Consider the following 16,765-nt stretch of genomic DNA (forward strand, 5'->3'; position numbering starts at 1 on the left):
TGAGATTCAACATGTAGGTCATTTGACCGAACCACTTTACATTGTGGTGTTCCTTGAATGTGTAAGTGTTTAATTTTCTAAACCACTTATCTTCTTAGCAGCAAACTGTTCGGTTTTCTTCTCCCTACTCTTGACTTCCTTTACTCAAGCTATTTTAGCTAAGTCATCCTTTATCGAATCGAAATCTCTACACATTTACGAAATCGATTTCAAACTTACGAGTTTTAATCTGCTGCACTAATTCACCCCCCCCCCCCCCCCCCCCCTCTTAGTGCCGCTCCGATCCTAACATGACAAAGGTAAGGTAACAAAGATGAAAAATCAAGTCATGAATATCAAAATAATTTTTCATCATGAATATTTCATCATTGCATGCATCAAAATAATATCATGAGTGTTTCATGCATTCATATCATCACATGAAGAATAACAAGAAAAATTGGTGATGAGATATACAAATCATGAAGACAAACTGTGAATATTAAGAGATATGTTATGATTCTTTTTAGATAACTCAAATAGTGAAAAGAAAGAATCATAGTAAACAATCTTGATTTATAAAAAAAATTTTCAAGTTATAAATCATGAGAAATCAAGATCATGATTTCGATAAAATCCATTAAATTTAAATCATTTTCATAATCCATGAGATTCACAAAAGCATAATATACATGGATTCATTAATGAAAAATCAAAATCAATTTCATGGTTCAAAAATTCATAACATAGGAATTGAGAAATTTTTTAGAAATGTATTCCCCTTTTATTTCATACAAGCATGCCTTTGCTAAATAAAAACATTCATCATCGTTTCAAAACCAAAATAAATAAATAAATAAATTTCATCATGACAAGGATCAACAAGCCATAAATCATAAAAATCATCATGCATAATTTTGAAATATAAGCATGATATCAAATCTCTTAACATTTTCATTAAGACAGTAAGTATGGCTTCATTGAACATAATTTTGAATAATTCTGAAAGATATCTAATCTTCTTTAGTTTAAATTTATATGATTGACTTTATATTAGCATGGCCAAATATTTGTTCTTATATCAAAACCATGCATTATGTTTAAAATTGAAAACCCAGGACAAGATTCATCACAAAAATCATCAAGCCTTCCATACAAAAGCTATCATGTATAACTTCAAAATCTCATGCATAGAATAAAATCATCAATCATGATATCAAAACTTTTAATGTTTTCATCATTATACATCATTAAATCATTAAGTATGATTTCATTAAACATGAAGCATCTTCAATCAAAATCGAAAAATAATACGAAAACCAACATGATACACATTAATGCTTCTTAAAATTATTCATAGGATTTATCTTAAGCATTAGATTTAAGTCTAACATTTTGTTCCTTTATCATGCAATTTTCATGATCATTTTTAAAAACAAATTACTAGAAGGATAAGCATGATTCCTAATTTTTTACATTTTCATTACATTTTTAAACATGCAATTTTCAAGCAAAATAATTATTCTAAACAAAAAAAATGCATCATGAAAAGCATTATGTAATTTTAAAATAAATTAAAGGAGTTTCGATTACCTCATCGTTGAAAGTCGTTAAGGCGTTGTTTACCACCTCGCCTTTGTTGATTTTCTCCTCGTCTTCAGAGGAGCTCGATTCATTCCAAAATGTGTTCTTCTTCTTGCATTCAAAGCAAGTAGTTACGTTCTTTTTGTTCTTTAATTTTTGTTTCATAAACTTTTTAAATTTTATTTGTAGTTCAAGTTCACCATCACTTGAGCTTATGCTCAAGTGGTCTTCAATTGTTCTATGTCCCAAATCCTTCCTATTTTTTGGAAGATGGTTCTCAAGTTCTTTACACGTAATGCACGTCATTTCATAGGTCATCAAGGATGCGATAAGTTTTTCAAGAGGGAAATGGTTCAAATCTTTTGATTTTTGTAAAGCCGTAACTTTTGAATTCTAAGTTTTAGAAAGTGATCCTAAGATCTTGTTAACGAGTTCAAAATGCAAAAAAATTTTACCAAGAGCTTTTAAACTATTGACGACATTTGTAAAATGAGTGTAAATGTCTCCAATAGTCTTGCTTGGTTTCATTTAAAACAGCTCAAAATCATACATTAAAAAATTAATCTTTGAATCTTTAACTTTGCTAGTGCCTTTGTATGTGATTTTAAGAGTGTGCCATATGTCGAAAGCCATTTCGCACATAGAAACACGATTACACTCATTTCTATCTAAGGCGCAAAATAAGGCATTCATAGCCGTTGCATTTAAAGAAAACGTCTTCTTCTCCAAATCATTCCAATGGTTCATTGGAAGAGAAGATATTTGAAAACCGGATTCGACTATGTGCCATAAATCGAGATTCAATGAAAGCAAGAAAACTCTCATTCGGGTTTTCTAATAAGTGTAGTTCATCCCATTGAAAAAGGGAGGACGAATAAGAGAGTGACCCTCTTGAAAGCCGAAAAGAGCCATTTCTATTTGGGTGTTAAAGCAAATTAAAAAACCGTGGCTCTGATACCAATTGTTAGGATGAGTCGGCACTAAGAGGGGGGGTGAATTAGTGCAGAGGTAAAATCATGTCTTCAAAAAAACTTTCGATTCGATAAAACTGTTTACGTTGAAAACCGATCTCGGAAATATCTTAACTTGAAACACGTTCATAAATGAATTGAAGGCAATAAACAATTAAAGAGATTTGCAGTAAGGTAAATTGCTAAACAGAAATGCAAATCAGAGAACACGCCAATTTGGTGAGTTCTAATGAGTTTCTTTGGCAAGCTCCGAGACTTCTCGGCTGGTTCCGTCAGAACTTTCGACGAACGTCCGGACTTCTGACGAACTCTCGAACTCCCAACGAAATCACGTCCTTGACTTCGGGACTTTATTTTGCTTCATGCCTTGCTATCATAGTTAATCCTACACATGTAAAATATACTTCGATCTAGATAATTAATACTAAGCATTAATCAAGTTGTCTGGCATGTCATTGGTCCGTCGACGCTTTGTCCGATTCTGCGGCGCATCGTCCTCTCTTGCGGCCTATTGTCCAATCGGCCAGTTGACTCTACAACTCCGATATCCTTGGTGCAATATCCGCTCTTCTTGGCCCGATGCCTGAATCCACGGTTCGAAGCCTTTTGTCGATACATCGACTGATCCACCGGTCCGACATCCAATCTTCTGACATGTTTTTCTCCGGCACAATATGATTCCTCCTACTTTAATTGTCTCATCTTGATCGAAGTATCCTGTATCACTCAAAACGCAGATTAAAATATAAACACTTATCGATTGGTTTCATCATCAAAATCTGAGATTCAACATCAAACAATGGAGCACTAATATAGGACATCCTTGATGTCTCAAGTTTAAGGACCAGATATACCACTATGACTACAGAATCGTTGTTTGACAATAAGGTATCATCAACCATTTAGTATTCCGTAAGCATATCAATCAGTGAACTCATTCCCCAATAAGCACTTGTATTATATCTCTAATGTCCCCACACGAGCAAGTATGAGACCAGCTACATCCATCATATGGATGGGTATACAATACACTAGTCTGTCTGGTTATCTCGATGTCCCTTTCGAGTAACCTATGACCGGTATTATTTATGATATGTGTTTAAAAGCGAATCGGTCTCATTATCATGATCTCATCACGATCTAATTCTCATTGCTCAGATCCAATGACATATACATATATATGTATATATACATATATATATATATATACATATATATATGTATATATATAGATATATATATACATATATATGTATATATATATCTATATATATACATATATATATGTATATATATATCTATATATATACATATATATATGTATATATATATCTATATATATACATATACATATATATACATATGTATATATATACATAATATATATATATACATATATATATATATGTATATATATATGTATATATACATATGTATATATATGTATATATATATGTATATATACATATGTATATATATGTATATATATACATATGTATATATATGTATATATATACATGTATATACATGTATATACATATATATGTATATATATGTATATATATATATATGTACATATATATGTACATATATATATATATATATATATGTACATATATATGTACATATATATATATATACATATATATACATATATATGTATATACATGTATATATATATGTATATACATGTATGTATATATGTATATACATGTATATATATGTATATACATGTATATATATATGTATATACATGTATGTATATATGTATATACATGTATGTATATATATATACATGTATATACATATATATACATGTATATACATATATATATACATGTATATACATGTATATACATATGTATATATACATGTATATATATACATATGTATATATACATGTATATATATACATGTATATACATATGTATATATATATATACATATGTATATATATACATATATATATATATGTATATACATGTATATATATACATGTATATACATGTATATATATACATGTATATACATATATATATATATGTATATATATATGTATATATATAAATATATATATACATATATATATATACAATAAGTAATATAAAGTGATAAATACCAAAATATAATAAGCAAAAAGACTGTGTGTCAAGTCACACGTGTCATCACTCACGTGATTGGCTTGTATGGCACATATAACTAGCAGATTCTCCCGGAGAACTCTTTCTCTCTCAATCCAAATGACCTTCGCCAAGGATTTGTCTAAGCAAGAATACACGAGATATTCCTCTTATGATACTAAGAGCGGATGATCCTCTATCGACACTCAATAGCCCTTATAAAGTTGGTTGTCACTCCCAATAATCGGTTGTACTAGATTTGGAATTTCCAAATAAGTCTGGTATCAAAGAGTGGAGTACTCATACAGAACATCCTTGGTGTCTCAAATCTAAGAACCAGATACACTATTGGAACTACGGAATCATTGTCTAACAATAAGGCATCATCAACCATCCATTATTCCGTGAGCGGATCAATCAGTAAACTCATTCTCTAATGAGCACCTACACTGTATCCTTAGTATCCCTACACGAGCAGCTATGAGACTAGTTGCCTCCATCATATGGATGAGTATGGAGCACACCAGTCTGTCTAGTTATCTCGATGTCCCTTTCGAGTAACCTATGACTAGGATTATTTAGGGTTTATGTTTAAAGGTAAATCAGTCTCATTATCGTGATCTCATCACGATCCGATTCCCATTGCACAAATCCATGGATATCACAACATATATATATATATATATATATATATATATATATATATATATATAATATAATATAAAGTGATAAAATACTAAAATATAATAAGCAAAAGGAATGTGTGTCATGTCACACGTGTCATCACTCACGTGATTGGCTTGTAGGGCACCTATAACTAGCACTAGGCCACTGCGCCGCAGTCCCCAAATGATACAAGGGAATCCAATCCTTTGGACTTATCTATCCTCAATTACAATGTATCTATTGTCCATCATTCATCTAATATGTTAGAGACCGTATACCGGGTATGGTGCTGTCAAGCCCATACAATTTCTATATGAGTCTCACTCTAATCGGATTCTCCCAGAGAACTCTTTTTCTCTCAATCCAAATGACCCTAGCTAGGGATTTGTCTGAGCAAGAACATATGAGACATTCCTCTCATAACACCGAGTGTGGATGATCCTCTATCGATACTCAATAACCCTTATAAAGTTGGTTACGACTCCCGATGACCGATTGTGCTGGATTTGAAACCTCCAGACCTATAAGTCTAGTATCAAAGAGTGGAGTACTAATACAAGACATCTTTGGTATCTCAAGTCTAAGGACCAGATATACCACCGAGACGACGGAATCATTGTTTAACAATAAGGCATCATCAACTATCCAATATTCCGTGAGCGGATCAATCAGTGAACTCATTCTCTAATAAGTACCTACACTGTATTCCTAGTGTCCCCACACGAGCAATTATGAGACCAGCTGCATCCATTATATGGACGGGTATACAACACACTAATCTATCTAGGTATCTCAATGTCCCTCTTGAGTAACCTATGACCGAGATTATTTAGGATCTGTGTTTAAAGGTGAATCGATCTCATTATCATGATATCATCACGATCATATTCCCATTGCACATATCCATAGACATCATAATAAATTCATGTAACAGGCAATATAAAGTGATAAAATATCAAATAATAATAATAATAAACAAAAAGACTGCGTGTCAAGTCACATATGTTATCACTCACGTGATTGGCTTGCAGGGCACCTATAACTAGCAATAATTACAAAAATAAAACATATAGGTCCATTTATCATAACATTATCGATTTTATCAATAAAAACATAAAAATAAAAGGTAAAAAGATAATTTTAATGTTCTAGTTGATGATGATGGATGATGGTACCATTGGAGGCCACAGATGACTATTGTAAAGGTGAGGACAATGATAAAAGGTGAGGGTCGCTTTGCATCGCGTCAATACCGACACAATTGTCGGATGACAAAAGGATCACATATATAGATGCGGAGCAACGAAAGGGTCGCTCGGCAACTGCGTCGACATTGAATTAGATAAAAAGCGGCCCTTACCTCTTGTTGTCGCTCTCCTCATCTATAATAGCTACCCGCGGCTCCTAGCGACATCGTCGTCCGCCATCATCGACATCGCACATGTTTTATGCGGCTCTAAACCATGTTGAGGAGGTGGAAGATGAGGGAGTTCAAACTTATTATAGAAGCTATTGATGTAGTGAGATGATATGTTTTCTCACATTTACATCTTAGATATTAGTTAGATGATAATAAACTAAATCCACTTGAGAGTTCGAAAACTTATCTTATATATTTTTATTTTAAAAATATTTTATCTTATTTTTGAAGCTATTATAAATTTCTTTGTCCACTATATATTTTCCTTGAGATACGGAGAGTTGCTTTTCTTGTGAGAGTATATGTAACCTGTTTTCTACTCATGCAATTGGTGTGTAAGGTTTGTTGGTTGTAGTTTTTGACAAACAGTTTCTCATGAAATCAGCACTCTATTGAACGATGCTTTGGGTTGGTTTTGGAACCGTTTACATTTCTCTTCTATCACCATCACATTGGTGAAGACGTGTTCATGAAAACTTCAACGTCATGATGGCTACTCAACAACAACCAAAACGATCTCATTGCATAAGAACTCCAACTCGTCACGTCTCTGACACATCACATCATAAGTATGTTGTGACGACCATTCACATCATCTCTACTGCATCATAATATACTAATGATGTAATCGAATCGAATTAATTTATTTATATTTATTCATTTTATTACTCACATTAATAAATGCTTATGGCAAGATTCGACTCGATGTTGATCAATTAGTCGAACTGGCTTATTTTTAGATTGAGAGTTTAAAATTTTACTGTATAATTTTTGTTTTGTAAAATACTAATTTGGTGATTATATATTTTAGATTGAGATGTTCAAAATAATTTTTGATGTATAACATAAATAGATATCGATGATGATATATTCGATTCACTTATATTAATATTTTTTATAAAATATAAATTGATCTAATTGAAAAAGATTTTTATTATGGATTAAGTGTCATTTTTTTTATTCTGAAAAAAAAAAAAAAAAAGGAACTGACCGTGGTGGGATAGGACAGCCGATGCCATCTCACCACGTAGGCTTAGGTGATGGTAAGCCCCACTTTTGACGGAGTATTTAGAGCTTACCGGGTCGGATCGTGTTCTCTAGCTCTTACCGGGTCGGATCGCGTCTCTGTTCATGCACCGTCCTCTCTCCGCAGGCCACTAAGTAACGGGTCGGATCTCTACGCTTAAACCCTCGATTGACTCGTTGGACCTCGACGCGGCGTCGCCCCCATTTGTATGCGGGCGGAATGTCACGGTGCCCCTATTCGTCGAACGTCTCTTTCTGCCTGTCGATCGCTGCTCCGTGTTAGTTTCTCCTCCTGGAATTTACTAGATTTTCCATTTTTTTGGTGTGTGTTTACTTATGATGTGGTTTAGTTTGATGAAAGGATTATTTGCAGACCCTTTTTCGAAATTCGTCCTTCGGAATCATCTGTTCTGCGATTATAAGTCCTGTGAGATGGAAAAGAAGGGAACTCGATCTACTTGTGTTGTTGGCGTCGTATGCTAGTTGCAGGCGATGGATTTGGCTTGTGAGAACACTTGGGTCTGGATCCCTCTTCCACAGGTCAGGAACTTGAATTCTTAGCATTAATTGACTTAAACTTGATATGCCACAGTTGTGGAATTGGAGTGATTCCTGGGAGCCGGTGGTGAGGGTCTTGATCGTTTCTCTGTTGACTTTGGCTGGCCTTTTATTTAAACAACGAGTCGATCTTGTCTTTGTAAAGATCATGACACAGATCTCTTTAGGTGCTTTGATTTAGGACAAGGGATTTCTCATATGTAGTGAGCTCAATCAGCAGAAAGATATCTTGTCAAATTCTAGGAGTCCTTCAATCGTTGGCTAAGTTTCATGTTGTCCAACAAAGGAAATTTTGATAGGATGTGGTTGAGCTCAAAGACTCTGCCTACGGTCAACAAATTGCTTGGCACATGGACGTTTTGTCTATTGGTGTTGGTGGAGGAAATGTTTCGAAATACTTCAATTGGTAACGCACCAGATATTGGCCAATTTGGCATGTTTTTGTTCAGTTTCTCGTCGAGGAGAATTCTTGTCAATACAAGTCCGGGGATAAAGGATACGACTAGATTAAAGACCCCCTTTAACCTCCATTTTGATTGATTGGATATCTCTCATAAGGAAGCAAAGGCAAAAAAATTAACCATCATTTGCGCTAATTTTGGTAGATAGTGCTGTGTCCTTGTCCTTTCCTTGACCTACACAGACCTTAATAGCAAGAAATGATCCATGTAGCCAACCTTTTTGTTGTTGTACGTGTTCACTTAGCTCACTGGGAGAGTTGCTTAGCTTAATCAATTTTTTTTTCTTTTTATTGAAAAGGCCACAGTAAATATGCTCACCCGAATTTTCATTAAAATAGGAGAAAGTATACAGAGAATTCATGGAGAAAAGGAACATAAAAGAACATATATGAAACCAGAAATATAGAAGCAACAAGGACACCGACTCCTTCAAAAGAAGAATTAAGATATCACCAGTCATGATAATGGCAACTCTCTTTTTTTTTCTCCTTCTTGCTGTGTGAAATAAGGTTAAAGGCCACATACTAAGATAGTTTTCAATTCTTTTAGTTTTTATTGTTTGTTATTTCTTTTGAACAGAATAATCTGAACAAATACTATTTTTTGCTTCTTTTTGGCTCTTGGTCAGAAATTCCAGTCCCCCATGATTTTGAAGTTGATACTGGGTTTTTGTTGGTATTTGCTGCATCTGATGGTCAATCTCAGGCATATGGGGTCGTCTGTTAATGATTTACTGTTTTGCTACATCATTTCAATGGGACTGCTACTGAAACATCAAAATCTCCAGCTGGATAAGCTTAACTCCCTTGCTGTTGTGGTTGATAGTGAAGAAGCAAAAAATACAACAAAGATAAAACAACTTTTGTGCTGGTTATCATCTATAGGTATCAAGTACGTCATCCTTTATGACATGCAAGGTAAGCATGCTTACATGAAATCATACTTGAAATGGCACAGTGTACCTCACCTACTTCTGCTGTTAATCATAATGTTTACTTGCAAAATTACATAGCATGGCCACGGGCATGACATTAATCTGTTATTAGATTGACTTTTAAGGTGTGCTGAAGCAGACTATTGGAACTGATTTGGAGAGCTTGACAAATACAAGCATGACAACATGTTCTGTAAGTTGCAAATTCTCGGTTTTTCATGCTTAGGATTTCTTCTTGTGTTAAATAACTGTTCATCATTGGATATACATTCGTGACAATGTCCGAGTCCTGGCTCAACATGTAGGTCGTTGATGCAAAGATGGCGACTTCACTTTTTCATTTTGACAAAATGGCAATTGAGATTATTTCTTTATCTGATGGTAAAGAAGGGGTTGCTAAAGCAGCTAGCTTCCTATATTCTGAGCACATGAAAGATGATTCTGAAATCTGCTATAGGTCAGAACCAGACTTCACAGAATCAGATGTAGCTAATGCTTTAAAAGCAACAGGTATGTGGTTCCACATGGTAGATTCAGATTATATTTGCATTTTGTATTTCGTTCTTCATCTTTTGCGTGTCATGAGTTAAAAATTATCTTTCTTCTCAGGTTCTGCCGGAGCTGAACCTGATCTTCTTCTTGTATATGGGCCTGCTAGATGCCATTTAGGATTTCCTGCATGGAGATTACGATATACAGAGATTGTGTAAGTTCCTTTCTCATGTAACCAAAAGTTGATATTGGGGCAGTAAAATTTGTTTGTTAGTATTCCTATAATCAAATTAATTTGATACCTTTTATGCTAGATCAGCAACATGGCTAAAATTTGGAACTTGATACTGTGATTGTAGAGTCACTATAATACACAAACTACTCAATCTCTTGGTTCCTTGTCAAGATTTATTTCTGGTTTATGTTGTACTAATATTTTTTGAGGCTTATGAAGTTTAGACTCGTGTTCTTTATGCTCATTCTGGGTTTTATTCAGTATTGATTTGTGACCCTAAATTGAATATTTTACTAACTGCTGTTGCCTTATTATAGTGAAAGTATCACAACATTAGTTTGTTTACTATTTTTTCTAGGCATATGGGGCGACTGAGATCCATGAAGTTTGCTGCTATCGTAAAGACGATGCATGACTTCTCAAAGAAGCATCAGAACTACGGCAAATAGTACAAAGTTATATGTTTACCAGGTAATCAATATAGAATACTATCTCTGCTAGTCAAATGTTATATTAATACTTGAATGTTTTGATTCTTCGTTACACTCTTATAAGCCAATCAAAGTCTTTATCCATTTTTGATGTGGGACCAAGTCGGAGAGTTATATAATTTTTCCCACTTAAAAGCTTGACATCTTCATCAAGGTCTAGCATAACCCAAAATTAAATCCTAGTATGGTGCATGTAAGACTATCCATTGATAGTTTCATGTCGTGACGTGCCCAATGACCTCATCCTCCGATCGTCCTTTCTTGCTTAAGCCTTTCACCAAATTCGAATACTATATTGATTCTGATACCCATTGTCGCGGTCTGATCTGATGGGATAACTTACCTATTAACTCTATTAGCATTGTTGTACTTGAATTACTTTCTCAAAATAATTATGCACAAGTTAATAGTACACTCATTAGGATCATATAAGTCAATCTAAGATTTATTTCACTTTTTAATGAGGGAGTAAATAGAGGTGTTACATTTCGATTCTTTGAATTTGTGACAAGTATAAATAGAAATGAACTGACAAAGTATTATCGGAAAAATTCTATCATGTTTGCTCATCAAGTCGTCTATGAAAAGTTACAATTCATTCAATTTTTACTTGTTATTATAATATTACGATCAAAATCATTGTGTATAAAAAAAGGATTCAAGATAAAATTGAATTTCTATGAATAAGATAAAAAAAAAGATAGGAACAGTATAGAGTTTCCCTTTTTAGCATACCTAATTTTATTTGAATATCATTTCATGTTAAAAAAAAGTTTTTGTATTCCTTTTTTACAAGTAGAATATATAAAACATGATATGAGTAGTATAAAAAAACTGCATGCCAGTACAACTGTTTATGGAACCGCATCTTTACTGGAATTTAGGCATGTTTGTTGCATGTTCATATTTTATAAGCATAAACATCTCAATTTATTCAAATTATTCTCGTGAAAGACATATTACAGATCTAAGGTGAAAAAATGTTATTATTATTAGGTGCTCTTTGTTATCTAACCAATTTATTCTTTATGCTCTTAGGTGATAAGGTAGATACCTGTTATAACCAAACATAAAGAAGCTATGGAGATCAAATTGCACTGCCGTGGCGGGGAGCTTCTCCAAAAGCTTGACAGATAATGAGCGGTTATAGCACACCTAATCTTTCCCTGCACTTGTTGTTGAACAAATGTAGATAACTATTGCTTCTAATATCTTCCTTTATAATCTAGTCTCTCTCTTAAGTTTCTTATATATATATACATATATATATATATATACATATAAATACATATACATATATATATATATATATATAAATACATATACATATATATATATATATATACATATAAATACATACATATATATATATACATATAAATACATACATATATATATATATATATACACATATAAATACATACATATATATATATATACACATATATATATATACACATATATATATATACATATATATATATATATGGGTTGAAATATATTTTGTCATTTGAACATGCCTCGAAAACCATTTTCTTTTAAGATATCAACTAGCTTACAAATTGACTCTAGATAGAAAGATCCTTGGCCCGAATTCCATTTTCACCATTTTTTTGCAAAAAAAAAAAAAAAAGTAAAGCCATGCTATTTGCCTCATCTCCAATATTCTTCCCTAAGTTCCAGTTCACAGAAATATACTAATGCAATGCAGCTTATTTATCATCCCACACAGCATATCTCACATGCAATGCAAGTGTAAACTATAGTAAATCCAATAGAAGGAAATGCTTGTTCTCTCCGACAGCAGGAAAAGTACTGCTCCTCAATAAAACAGTGAAGCAATTGTATTTGTCTCAGCACCAAGTTAATGTAGGTTTGACATTGGCAGCATGACATTTGCTGTGTATCAAAACCATTATGCATGCATTACAAAGAAATGCTATTTATTTAGTACATACAGTGGTCCATCCCACACTGTTGTCAATGGAAGTTTACCCTTGGAACCTCACGGAGGTTCTGAATCCCAACGCAGAAACAGCAAGACACAACCAAAACCCTAAACCCTGCCTACGGGAAGAGGACACACATAATCCAAGCACAGTTCTTTGCTCAGCTGAACTCACTGCAGCAGCTGATCAAGTCACAGAGAGAGAGAGAGAGAGAGAGAGAGAGAGAGAGAGAGAGAGAGAGAGGATACCTCCTTCCTAGCTTCCAAGAAAGGAGTTAATGCCTGTGGAGGACTTCCAACACTTTCCTCCATGCATGCAGGTGTTGCAGCATCCCTGTAAGTGACCACTCATGGGCTCCAATCTGGGGAACACCATGTCTCTGCCTCAGCTCGCCACCTCTTGTTGTTTCTTCTGCAAGATACATGCTCGTGAAGTTATACCCGGTGATGCATCCATGTTAGGAAAATATTTATTGATGGTGAAGATTTAAAGATAGATAAAGGAATGGTCTTAGGTGATCTATATTGAGTTTATTCCACAACTTACTAATTTATCCTACAATCTTATGTTAGTTTACACAACTTAATATGTTTGGCTTAGATTCCTCTAATTTAAGATATATATATATATATATATATATATATATATATATATATATATATATATATATATATGAAGGTTGATGGATGAAATTTTGAGTAAAAAGCTAAAAGTTCAAAATATTTATGAAATTAGTCGCTGTCCAGTTTTAGGTTATTTGTAACTTGATTTACCCACCCTATAAAGAGATTAGAAAATAGATTATTTTCCTACAAAATCCTCATATTTCAGATATATTATAATCGGTAATCTCATTTTATTTTTTTTCAGACAGTATCCCTAATTTCAAAAATACCCAAACTATTCCTTAGAAATTTTTTTTACCTATTACAGTATTTTGGCCACCATCATCATAGCAAAAATACTGTAAACGAGCCAAATGAAATCAAAATATACTGAGAGTCATTTGTTACATCATACTATAATTCAAACAGATATTTAAAATATTTAAGGAACAATATCACCCAAATATAAAAACTAATTTATTATAATATTTTGATCATCATAATAAAAACACTATAAAATATACTAAAAAATACTGTAAATGATCCAAATAGACTCGTAACCTTAACCGAACTAATCATAAGCTTAAAAATATAATATCATAATAGTATGTGAGCAATGAAAACTAAAGAGACGATATCACTTACAGTATTTTTTTAATATTTATAATATTTTTAGTAACTTAATAAAAATATTATAAATATTATAAAAATATTATAAACGAGCTAAATGGAAACATTATAATAATCCTTTTAAATTAGTAAAAATAAAAATAAAAGATATTTTAAATATTTTTTTAAAAATTAGAGGTATTGTTTGAGAAAAAAACAAAAGAGGTGTGGATTGAGAAATCTCAAACCTGTATTTTTTTTTTTTTTTCCTAAAGGGAAAGTAAATGTGAATTTTATTTTTTTAGATTTCTTAAACACTTATGTTTGAACGTTGAAATCAACAAACACAAAAAATACAAGAAACGTTCTGAATATTGTCATTCATTGAAATTAGGAACATGTGAACTGTATTCTTTTCAGTTTTTATCTTCATGTTGTTGTGATGGGATTGTGATAACATTTTATGCATCAGCTTTTACTGATCTCTCTCGTTTAAAAGGTGACTGCAGAAGCACAGAGCTGCTGCTGTCTCTTTTGTTCTTATGCTTAACCAACTGCTGCTCACTTTTCTTCACCTTTCTTTGCTCTCGATGCTTTTTTTACAACCGCATGGGTTTCCCTTTGCTCGTCGGTTCCTATTCCCCTCGTTTATTGGATCCTCAGTTTCCATGTCATTCTCTTCTCACCCGAGTAGTGATGTCAATGGGGTGAGACAAAGATGGAGAGTGCTTCCGCATCACTCTCCTCGTCTTCATCTCATTTTATCTTCACACATTTTTCATTTAGGCAATTGGGGGATAAGTAATCAATCGTATTCTCTTAATTAATTTATTTTTTGTTTAAAAATAAAATTATTATCAAATTTAATTAATAATATTAATTTTATAAAAATAATAATAATAATAATAATAATAATAATTTATAAATTTATTTATTTTTTGTCACATAGATAGCGATGGAGAGAGTATTATTGTTGAATATTGATATTATCTCAATCTAATTTGATTTGAATCAAGTAGAAACGTTTTGACCCAACATTTAGGGAAACACTACTCAATTCTCGCCCAATATTCATTATCTTAATACCCGTATAATTGACATCTGTATGCCCAAGCAATATTTATATCAATAAAAGAATCAAAATATATAGGATTACCTCTATATTTAAAAAGATTATTAAAAAATAAACTTCGAACCTCCCACCAATATATATATATATATATATATATATATATATATATATATATATATATATATATATATATATATAAACAAAATAATGACAGCATCTCAAGACATAACATATACATTTATATGGCCATAGCAAACTTAGTGACTCAAAATGCATTTGTAGATATCCTTTAATAAATCGTACACTAAGAAGCAAAATTGCAGGATCCTCATCAAATCATCATGACCTACACGCATGTAGGTCTTCTGTCGACCCATCGCAGTAACTGAGATGGAGCAGCAGAGGCAGAAACAGCTGCTCGATCTCTGATGTAGCAGGAAGGCGTTCAGATCACTGTACAAGAAACAAAGCTTTGGGAGTCCCCAGCGACAGTACTTATCGCCTTGTTTGCGTCTTCCGAGACCGAGGGAAGGAGAAGTCTTCGCTGCCGTTCCCCCATTTTTGCGCATCTCCAAGCTCTTGGATCTTCCTGGTTGGCCGCTTGTTCTCGTCCCCGGAGATGCCTTCTCATTCTCCCTCCGAACACCGCGTTCCCTCATCCATATATGCTGTGGTGCAACCTCAGCAACCAACAATGGCCATGGACGCAAGTTCAGTATATGAGCAGCAGCAGCAGGAAGGAAGGGTGGAGGAGGTGTTTGCGGTGATCAATGACAACGGGGACCTGTTGGCGGAGGTGCTGGGGAGGCTGGACGGCCGGTCGCTGGCGGCGGCGGGTTGCGTGTGCAGGGTGTGGGCGGCCGTGAGCAGGCGGGAGAGCGTGTGGGAGGCGGTGTGCGGGCGGCACGTGGAGGGCGGGGCGGCGGCGGGGGCAGGGGCGCGACCCGTTGTGGCAGCCCTCGGCGGGTACCGCCGCCTCTACCGGCTCTGCCTCGGCCCCGCTGCCGACTGGCTCGGCGCCGCCGCCCGCCTCTCCCTCTCCCTCTCCCTCTCCCTCTTCTCCATCGACTGCTACGAGCGGCGCCTCGGCCGGGAGCGCGGCCACCCCAGGCCGGCCTCGCTGCTCTTCCTCGACCACAACAATCCCGTGGACGTGTCGTGATCCCCACCGTCGAGTTCCTCGTCGTGCTCGTACCATCTAATGCTAATAATATATTAGAGAACAAAATAGATAATAAAGGATATATGTTATATCTTTTCTTGTCTTCTGCATTCTCTTTGTTTTCACCGCTATCCATGGTGTACTGATTCCATTGGCTCGTTCTGCTTGTCTTTGTTTCATCTTATTGATCTCTAACATGTGACACTGTTTGCTACGTGAAAATTTTGTGATGTGATCGCCATCAATTTTGGAAGGTTTAAACCATTTGATGCTCTTGCAACGGCAAAAGGGACCCCGAGTTGCTGACATTTTCGAGACACATTAGTAATAGATATAGCGTTCTAAACCAATCGATTACATTTTAATTAGTTTTTTTTCCTCGGCTTTAATTTTATATTAGTATAACCGAGAAACATTATGACATAAGATCA

The 16,765-nt window shown here is 34.1% G+C and overlaps 2 protein-coding genes across 4 annotated transcripts; both read left to right on the plus strand.

Annotated features, from left to right (window-relative positions):
- The first annotated feature begins 7,939 nt into the window (after nt 1-7,939).
- Nucleotides 7,940-12,178, plus strand: LOC135597228 (uncharacterized). Of its 3 annotated transcripts, none has more exons than XM_065089899.1 (8): nt 7,940-8,044; nt 8,140-8,306; nt 9,414-9,702; nt 9,845-9,912; nt 10,025-10,229; nt 10,329-10,425; nt 10,805-10,917; nt 11,976-12,178. In XM_065089899.1, exons 2-7 carry the CDS (start codon nt 8,259-8,261, stop codon nt 10,893-10,895), a joined length of 798 nt encoding a protein of 265 aa, XP_064945971.1. In that variant the 5' UTR covers nt 7,940-8,044; nt 8,140-8,258; the 3' UTR covers nt 10,896-10,917; nt 11,976-12,178. The 3 variants fall into 3 exon arrangements, with proteins under 3 accessions (XP_064945971.1, XP_064945970.1, XP_064945973.1); XM_065089898.1 differs by having other exon boundaries at nt 7,946-8,044; nt 9,491-9,702; XM_065089901.1 differs by lacking the exon at nt 7,940-8,044 and having other exon boundaries at nt 8,122-8,306.
- A 3,291-nt stretch (nt 12,179-15,469) lies between these two features.
- Nucleotides 15,470-16,476, plus strand: LOC108951913 (F-box protein SNE-like). Its single transcript, XM_018821426.2, has one exon. It carries the CDS (start codon nt 15,792-15,794, stop codon nt 16,332-16,334), a length of 543 nt encoding a protein of 180 aa, XP_018676971.2. The 5' UTR covers nt 15,470-15,791; the 3' UTR covers nt 16,335-16,476.
- Nucleotides 16,477-16,765: the final 289 nt, after the last annotated feature.

Source organism: Musa acuminata, chromosome BXJ1-11 (genome assembly GCF_036884655.1).
Source record: "Musa acuminata AAA Group cultivar baxijiao chromosome BXJ1-11, Cavendish_Baxijiao_AAA, whole genome shotgun sequence".
NCBI classification, from domain to species: Eukaryota; Viridiplantae; Streptophyta; class Magnoliopsida; order Zingiberales; family Musaceae; genus Musa; species Musa acuminata.

Excerpts from the sequence above, each read along its gene's own strand:
- LOC108951913 (XM_018821426.2), top strand. The coding sequence starts at position 15,792 with ATGCCTTCTCATTCTCCCTCCGAACACCGCGTTCCCTCATCCATATAT.
- LOC135597228 (XM_065089898.1), top strand. The coding sequence starts at position 7,976 with ATGCGGGCGGAATGTCACGGTGCCCCTATTCGTCGAACGTCTCTTTCT. Across the intron at positions 9,703-9,844 it reads CATCCTTTATGACATGCAAG|GTGTGCTGAAGCAGACTATT; the intron begins GTAAGCATGCTT and ends TTGACTTTTAAG. Across the intron at positions 10,426-10,804 it reads TTACGATATACAGAGATTGT|GCATATGGGGCGACTGAGAT; the intron begins GTAAGTTCCTTT and ends TATTTTTTCTAG.